This window comes from Juglans regia, chromosome 6, assembly GCF_001411555.2.
Source record: "Juglans regia cultivar Chandler chromosome 6, Walnut 2.0, whole genome shotgun sequence".
Taxonomy (NCBI): Eukaryota; Viridiplantae; Streptophyta; class Magnoliopsida; order Fagales; family Juglandaceae; genus Juglans; species Juglans regia.
The window spans coordinates 35,346,077-35,354,744 of record NC_049906.1 but is presented as its reverse complement, the minus strand read 5'-3'; the positions used below and the strand labels follow the sequence as shown (position 1 = coordinate 35,354,744).

At 37.9% G+C, this 8,668-nt stretch overlaps 1 protein-coding gene across 2 annotated transcripts; it reads left to right on the top strand.

Moving 5' to 3' along the window:
* Positions 1-689: 689 nt before the first annotated feature.
* On the top strand, positions 690-6,096 carry LOC108989515 (probable LRR receptor-like serine/threonine-protein kinase At2g23950). 2 transcript variants are annotated; one of them, XM_018963140.2, is made up of 11 exons: positions 690-1,549; positions 1,683-1,815; positions 1,912-1,983; positions 2,290-2,433; positions 3,012-3,083; positions 3,259-3,318; positions 3,425-3,525; positions 3,623-3,751; positions 3,846-4,190; positions 4,600-4,979; positions 5,350-6,096. In XM_018963140.2, the coding sequence occupies exons 1-11, from the start codon at positions 1,444-1,446 to the stop codon at positions 5,743-5,745; spliced, it is 1,938 nt and encodes a 645-aa protein (XP_018818685.1). In that variant the 5' UTR covers positions 690-1,443; the 3' UTR covers positions 5,746-6,096. The 2 variants fall into 2 exon arrangements, with proteins under 2 accessions (XP_018818685.1, XP_018818686.1); XM_018963141.2 differs by lacking the exon at positions 3,012-3,083 and having other exon boundaries at positions 1,271-1,549.
* The last annotated feature ends 2,572 nt before the right edge of the window (positions 6,097-8,668 follow it).

Sequence of the window (8,668 nt, the reverse complement as noted above, 5' to 3'; positions counted from 1 at the left end):
GCTGTATTTTTTGTTCTTTTATAATTGTCTTAACTATACTGTACTGTATAGAGAAATATTATACATCAGTCACTATTAATTTCCATACTTATAACTTTTTCGTAGAGTGTGAGAATATTTTTTATAAAGTATGAGATGTGAGTTGGTGAATAGTGATTGATTAAAAGAATTTTTCTGCTATATATATATATATATATCTATATATTTGTCATTTGTATAAGCAGAGATCGAACAGGTTCCAGCTTTTTGGGTCTCTGCATAAGAATATTGGTATAATCATAACAATTGGATGCAACACTATGACAAAATATCTACACGTATCAAGAACATTTATAATTTTTTTTTATTCATCAGCCAAATCTTTGGATCTGAACCTCAAACAGAGAAATGCTGATTTGAAGCAATATTTTGCATCATTTTGGATTTTTTTTTTTTGTTTTAGATGAAGAATATTGATGACCATTATTCAATATTTTAGCTACATAGATATTACATAAAAATAATCTTATAAATTGACGTGATTTGATGTGATTAATTAAATTATAAAATTATTTTTTATAAGTCTAAAACGGATGAGATATCTGCCAGCACAGAAGTAGTGAACATTTCTAGATCAACCACTTCGTATTAACAACAAAATGCATGACTCAAAACTTTTGTACAAGTTTTGAAGCATTTTGAAGATCCTCATGGCTCCATTCAGTTTCAATATTTTTAAAGTTTCCTCCAAATAATGGTTATTTGTCAAATTTCTACCAAATTTTCGGGAAAAAAAAATGGATAGTAAAATGCACGAAATCATGTGAGGAAGTTCAGTAAACTCTCCTCGAACCACTGGTTCCATAATTATGGAATGCTAAGGAGCATCTCTTGATAGACCAATAGACTATCAAAAAAGAAGATAGGTGGTAGCCACCCAGAGATCAGAAACCAGAGAGTGAAAGGTCTAAAATCAAATCAGCATAAACACATCCATTTATGGGGTCTTAATTCTCTCTGGCAATTTGGGGCTCACCCTCTCCATGTTTGTAAGCTGTAACAAGAAAAGATTCAGGGAGAGGCAGGGTGGCGCGTGTTCAAGCCCCCCAGTCAGACCAACTTACAATCTCAGACTCGGTACCCCACCCACGTCCCTCTCAGTTTCTGCACACACACTCACAAAGACGCATCCCTCGCTTCTAGACAACTCATATCACACACCTGATTCGCCTCTCTCTCTCTCTCTCTCTCTCTCTCAATCACACGAAAAAAGCATACTTGTTCTCCCTTTTGTATATATTTTGTAAACAATGTAGCTTCTTTTGTCTCTCGTCTTTTGTAAAGCAAAGGTTGGTGACTGAAAAAGAAACGCTGTGGAAAGACTCAAGAAAGAGAAGGCGAGACAGAGAGAGAGTGTTTAACATTTTCGTGGTCTGAGTGGAACATGTTCATCACCACCATCCTATGACCATGGCTTCAAATCTCTTTGACCTTCTTCTTCCTCTTCTTCTTCTTCTTCTTCTCTCTTCTGCTACACTCTGTTTATCCTATGAGCCTCGCAATCATGAAGGTAGGCACGAAACGTTGTGAACAACCAGTCCTCTTTTCTATTTTGCCTGAATATGATAATTTCTGATGCGTACAAAGTTTGAAAATTTTTTTTCTGGGTTTTTTTTGTTTGGTTGTTTTTTTATTTGGTGTAGTGGAAGCGTTGATAAACATAAGAACAGGCCTGAATGATCCACATGGAGTATTGAACAACTGGGACGAAGACTCTGTGGATCCTTGTAGTTGGGCCATGATTACCTGCTCTCCTGAAAACCTTGTCATAGGCCTGTGAGTTTGTATTCTTCATTATTTTGTAATTTCATTAACTAAAACAGGATTTGATTACTGAGCTAAAATGTCCATTTTCGTTTCTGGGTTTCACAGGGGAGCGCCAAGCCAATCTCTATCTGGCACTTTATCTGGAGCCATTGCAAATCTCACAAATCTTAGACAAGTGTAAGAAAAATGAGTATATTTTGGCTTTTCGCAACACCTTTTCCCTTTTTTTTTCCCGCTTGGTTGCCAAGAAAAGAAAATGAAATTCTGAGCCTCAAATTTTTGTTGCTTTGCCTTTTTGAAAAGAGTGAAAGAAACAAGTCTACTGGGCCAGGTAGTTGAACAAGGCACAGTCTTGTTGAATGTTTTCATGTTTATCCTTTTCATTTCCTACACTCTTCTGCAACGAAAGAGAGCATAAGAATGTTACCAACCCACTTTGGATTCTGATTTTATATGTCTCACTGTGTCTGGGCGAACTTGTAGATTGCTGCAAAACAACAATATCTCTGGACAAATCCCACCGGAGCTCGGCATGCTTCCAAAACTTCAGACGTTGGATCTCTCTAACAACCGATTATCGAGTGTCGTCCCCGAGTCTCTGGGCCAGTTGAATACTCTCCAATATCTGTGAGTATGCAGTTTCACTTTGTCTCCTTATTATCCCCTATTCGGTTGTCAAGGATATACATGGTCTTTATTGTTTTATGGTCTCTATTCGGTTGCCAGTTGATGAAGCGTGATCTGGGCTTCTGGTCTTTATTGTTTTCTGCTGTCCTTGTTGAAAAGCGAAATTTAAACCTCAGGCGCACAGCCATACTGTTGTGATAGTCTTCTAGGTGAAATATAAGGTTACATATGTACATGGCGTCGTTTGTTTTGGCTGCGTGAAGATGAGTTAGGATAAAAGTTAAAAGTTGAATAGATATTGTTAGAATATATTTTTTTAATATTATTTTTGTTTTAAAATTTGAAAAATTTGAATTGTTTATTTTATTTTGTATGGAAATTTAAAAAATTATAATAATTAAATGAAATGATAGGAGATGAAAAATTTTGTGAAAGTGAACGGGGTTAAATAAAATATAATGGTTTCTCTTCTACCATTTCCTTGCCTTCTGAGCAGTTAAATTTGACTGTATTATTCGCCTTTGTTTTTTAGATATAAGATATTGATGCTGTGTTCTTTTGTCATGTAATGAGACTAGGAGGCTGAACAACAATAGCTTGTCTGGGCCTTTTCCCGTGTCTTTAGCTAAGATCTCTCAGCTTACTTTCTTGTGAGTATGGGTTTTCTCTTTCGTTTGTTTCTTACTTTCTCTTCCTCAAATTTGTTTGATATCAGCATGTCTTGGAAATAGAAACAAGTGTGCAATGTGTTTTCTTTCTAATTGGTAGAAGCTTTTGTTCAAAATCTGATCAATTGGTTCTGTTCATGATAATCACATCACTCAGGGACTTGTCTTATAACAATCTGAGTGGACCAGTGCCCAAATTTCCAGCCAGGTCCTTCAAGTATGGTTGCTCTGCCTCTCTCTCTCTCTCTCTCTCTCTCTCTCTCTGTGGTTAATTAGTACATATGACCTGATTTTGCTTTCTGTTTCAAAATTGTCTCACCTAGTGTTGTGGGAAACCCATTGATTTGTGGAAGCAGTTCCACTGAGAGTTGCGCTGGATCAGTCACTCTTGTCCCCCCTTCCTTCTCTCTGAAATCATCATCTGGTCACGCTCTAAACCTTAATCCTCTGGTTTAATCCATCCCTTTCTTTTTTCTATACTTTTTTTTTCTCAAAACAAGATTTGTATTTTTTGTTCACAGAAAAACACAAGTCCAGGAAACTAGCAATTGCACTTGGAGTCACTTTCAGTTCTATCTTTCTCATATGCTTGGCACTTGGACTATGGTGCAGAAAGAGACAGAAAAAGCAAACCATCCTACACATCAATGGTTAGTAGCTTCAGAATTCAATTAAAAAATTCCTGTAGTAAACAACTACAACAACTGATAATAACTTCAAACTGGTCTTTGATATTTGTTGCAGACAACCAAGAAGAGGGACTGATGCGCTTGGGCAACCTAAGAAAGTTCAATTTCAAGGAGCTTCAATCAGCAACTGACAATTTTAGCTCTAAGAACATCCTTGGCGCTGGAGGTTTTGGGAATGTATATAAGGGAAAGCTAGGAGATGGAATCATGGTGGCAGTGAAGCGGCTGAAAGACGTGACTGGAACCACCGGGGAATCACAGTTTCGAACAGAACTGGAGATGATCAGCTTGGCAGTTCACCGGAACCTGCTTCGACTCACTGGATATTGTGCAACTCCTAATGAGAGGCTCCTGGTGTATCCTTACATGGCTAATGGAAGTGTGGCCTCCAGGCTTAGAGGTTGGTCCTATCTTACTTTGCTGCAAATGCCGTCACTAAAGTTTGTCATGGTAGAAGATTAATTTTTATTGAGATCTTATTACTATTTGATCAAAATCAAGAGGCAAATGGGTAGAAGGTCTTAAGATGCTGATTCCCCAATCTGGGATTATCCACCTTCAAGTACTAAATAGATAGCAACAGCACTGATCATAATACCACCCTAATTAATAATTTTTCTGATGAACATGGTCTGAGAAGTTAAACTTGATGTATTCTGCATTTGGTAAAATCTTGTGATTCGAACAGAAAAAGGGGAAAATGAGTAGTAGTTGCAGAATGATCTTCCTTCTGACAGTAGTTTTTATAGCCACTCTACCGTATGTTTTAATAAACCGCCAATCACCCAATATCCTGTTTCTTGTGATAGGAAAGCCAGTACTTGATTGGAACACAAGAAAGAGGATAGCGATTGGAGCTGCTAGGGGCCTTCTTTATCTACATGAGCAATGCGATCCAAAGATAATTCACAGAGATGTAAAGGCTGCTAATGTTCTCCTTGATGATTACTATGAGGCAGTGGTTGGTGATTTTGGCCTTGCAAAGCTCCTTGACCATGAAGACTCCCATGTTACCACTGCTGTCCGTGGCACTGTTGGGCATATTGCACCGGAATATCTCTCAACCGGCCAGTCATCTGAGAAAACGGATGTATTTGGATTTGGCATTCTCTTGTTAGAGCTAATAACTGGAATGCGAGCTCTTGACTTCGGCAAAACGGTTAATCAGAAAGGAGCCATGCTTGAGTGGGTAGGTTTCCTCTTAAACTATTACTATTGCAAGCTAAAGTTGTATCTATAAGTTTACAAGCAAATGAAACGTATGCCAAAAGCTTAAAACCAATGCATCCTTAATATTTTCTTTTTGACGAATGCATATAGATTTGTTTGACCATAATGCTTATTTAAATAATAAAGGATCTCGTAAAAGGACTAAAATGGCCGTTCATGTGCAACCCATATGATACTAGCCGTTAAATTGTTTTTTTTTTTTTTAACAAATTATATGTTTAGTTGGTCTTGGAGCTATACTTTTTCTTCAAAAGGATGTAGATCTAACCCAAAAGCCTGGCATTCTCATGTACAAACTAAAGAATTAAAGTTTATAACGTTGGTAACAGGTGAAAAAAGTTCAGCAGGAGAAGAATGTGGAAGTCTTGGTGGACAGAGAGCTTGGGAGCAACTACGATCGGATAGAGGTAGGGGAGATGCTGCAGGTAGCTTTGCTATGCACTCAATACTTGCCAGCCCACCGCCCCAAGATGTCGGAAGTGGTCCGGATGCTCGAAGGTGATGGCTTAGCCGAGAAGTGGGCAGCCTCACATAATAATACCAATCCCAGTATGAACCACTCTCACACTAATGCTAACAAAAGTATGTCGTCCCGCCCTACCACTGCATCAAAACATGATGATGATGGAAATGATCGATCAAGCTTGTTTGGCACAACCATGGATGAGGATGATGATGAACATTCTTTGGATTCCTTTGCCATGGAACTCTCTGGCCCAAGATAGAAAAGAAAGTAAAAAGAAGAAAACAGATTTGGAAAAAAAAAAAAAAAAATTCTTTGCCTTAGTTCCACAAGTCAAGATATCTTTGTTTCGGTTTACTGTTTCATAAACTTTGTCCTAACTGCAATTTCTGGGCTCTCTGAGTCTGAGCTTGCAATGTAAAAAGTATTTGCTTTTCTTTTGTTTTAGGTCTATTTGGTACAGTATATACAGTGTGGATGTATAGGGAAACAGGAGTATGACTACGTGAGAGTCCATCATCATAAGATGCTCTGCTCCCAAAGTCTTTTAACAGGTTGATTTTGACGGTTTTGACTGAAAGTTGGTATATCAGGTTTTCACTGTTTTCCCTTAGCTGTTGATGTGGAGAGTGAAACTGTGAAGTGAATTGAATTGAAGTGAAGTGAAGTGAAGGGTCGTGGTTTCTAAAGGTGTGAGCTGTGTAAGGTGAGGGTCCTTTTCTTTTGATGCTTTTGCAGGGTCACGCCACCACTTTTGTCTTGGGTTTCTCTTTTTGATAAATAATAATGATAAGTTTACTACTTATTATTTTTATTTTTTATTATTTTTATTTAATAGTTAAAAAATTAATTATTAATAAAATTGTATATTTTTAAAGTTTTTTCTTAATAATTAAAGATGTTAAAAAAATACTTAAAAGAAAATAATAAAAGAAAAAAAATTTTAAATACACTATAGAGTAATAAAGAGGTGGTAGGAAGTAATAAGTTTATCATTATCCAATCAAAATATTCCTTTAATCTCATTTAGCCAAAAAAGTTAAAACAAAAATTACTCTATTCTACTCTTGATGAGAGAAGGTTTTTTTTTTTTTTTTTTTTCTTGTAATAGAAATCAGTACTTCATTCATCAATAGGAAACAAACCAGTCACAGACAATCATCAAGCCATAAAGCTTGAGAAATACAGTCTGAGACACAATCCTACCATAATACAATATTGTCAACCCTACACACATTCCTGGCCAACATATGAGCTACCATATTCCCTTCTCGAAATACATGAGAAAAAATACAACCTTCAAATCGTGATGCAAGTTGTTTAATATCAGAGTATAACCCCCTATACTACCCTTCTGTAAAGCTTCAATACATAGTAGACTATCACTTTCTACAACAATTTTCAGGAGTCCCATGGTAACACACAATTACAATCCCCTTAAAATCGCCACCAGTTCCAGAGCTTCAATGCCATTATATCAGTTTTAGCTTTACTAGCAGCCATTAACACCCTACCAGAAGCATTCCTTAACACAGATACCTGTTTTCCCCAACTCAGAAGACACTGCACCATCAACATTCAATTTGAACCAATCAGATTTAGGAGGCTTCCACTTATAAAGTTGCATCATCTGTACCCGGGTCTACTGTTTAACTTGAGCAAGACTCAATCAAAAACCAAACCCGAGAAATAAGCCTACATCATTCCCTGCAAAGAAACACAATTCACTACAACATGAGTAGTATCCTCTCTGCCTGAGAGACACAATTTGCACATATCCTCAGTCAAAACACGCTTCTACCTTAGATTAGTAGCTGTAGGAAGACCATTTTTGTATACACGCCAAGCAAAAATCTTTATCTTATGAGGGACCTTCATCTTCCACAGGTGCTTCCATAACAAATTCTGATGTTGCACAGTTGATGATTCAGCAGTCTGAGAACCCATTTGGTCAAAAATGAATCGGTAGCAGCTTTTAACACTGAAAATTCCATTTCTTTCGTAAGCCCACAATCTCTTATCTTCACCAATAGTAGAGCACAAGTGAATTTTTAGAACATCAGTCACAACATTTGGATTGAAGAGAATCCTAAGCTTGGCAATATCCCACTGTTTTTCATTAGACAAAAATAATGTATCCACAGAAAGCATCCGAGTATCTTCCCTCACCATATTCCCTTCAGCCACCAGAGAGTTATGTCGTGGAATCCACCTATCCTGCCAAATATTTACCCTTCTGCCATCCCCTATTCTCCATCTACACCCTGCCGTGAGTCATCTCCTTGCTTCACAAATGCCCCTCCATGTATAAGATGGACATCTACCTATCCCAGCTTGCAGAAAACTGATTTAGTGCTTGGAGAATTGCTGAGACCAGAGAATGCCCAACTAAGTGCCAATACTTTTGGAAAAAAATTGGAGGCACCTGGGGCCTTTGTAGAATCTATTTGAAACAAAGCTTCATTTACTTCTTCAGCAGTGAATGCCTTAATCAACTCCTGATTCATATGATCTGTAACTTTTCCAGTTAATGTGGTTCTAGAAAATCCAAAGAATCTCTGGTCAGAGATGGATTTGAAGAAGTAAAAAACTGTTGAAAGTAAGACAAGACTAACCCCATCTTGGGAATTCTCCAATGCCTGGAAAAGCTTCGCAGCCCTGCCCTTCGAAGAACCCTCCTTGCTAAGCCCCTTACGTTTCCTAGCGTTTCCTTCCAACAAAGTGCAAGGTGGTCTGGCAGAAAAGGAGAGGGTAGGAGTCGTCACCCTTTTCCATTTCTGACGAATTTGCCCATCAGGCTTAGTAACAGCAAGCTTATTATCACAAGGGCCATTCTCAGCAGCTCCCTTCAAGTGTGGCCCAATAGGCCTAGAATTACACTCCACAATACTATCCTCCCCTTCAACATCCCTAGTGGTTGCTTCAGAAGCAATTGCCATCAATGACTCAATTGTTTTGTCAGTTACCAATGGAGCAGTTGAAACATAATCCATTTTAGCAGCTACCTTGAGGCGATTCCCTGAGTAGCTACGCCATACTACGCCATCAGCACCTCCTTATCGCCATCCTCATGTTCAGACCTGCCCTTCTGCAAATCCGACATTGACAATTCCCTAGAAGCAGAAGCAGGAACGGATTTGAACATTGGCCTTGCTTTCATTTTCCCCACTGAAATTCTACTATTA

Bases quoted from the DNA above. Each gene is read 5' to 3' on its own strand.
- LOC108989515 (XM_018963140.2), top strand. From the start codon at position 1,444: ATGACCATGGCTTCAAATCTCTTTGACCTTCTTCTTCCTCTTCTTCTT. The intron at 1,816-1,911 runs GTGAGTTTGTAT...TGGGTTTCACAG, and splicing joins GAAAACCTTGTCATAGGCCT to GGGAGCGCCAAGCCAATCTC. The intron at 1,984-2,289 runs GTAAGAAAAATG...GCGAACTTGTAG, and splicing joins CTCACAAATCTTAGACAAGT to ATTGCTGCAAAACAACAATA.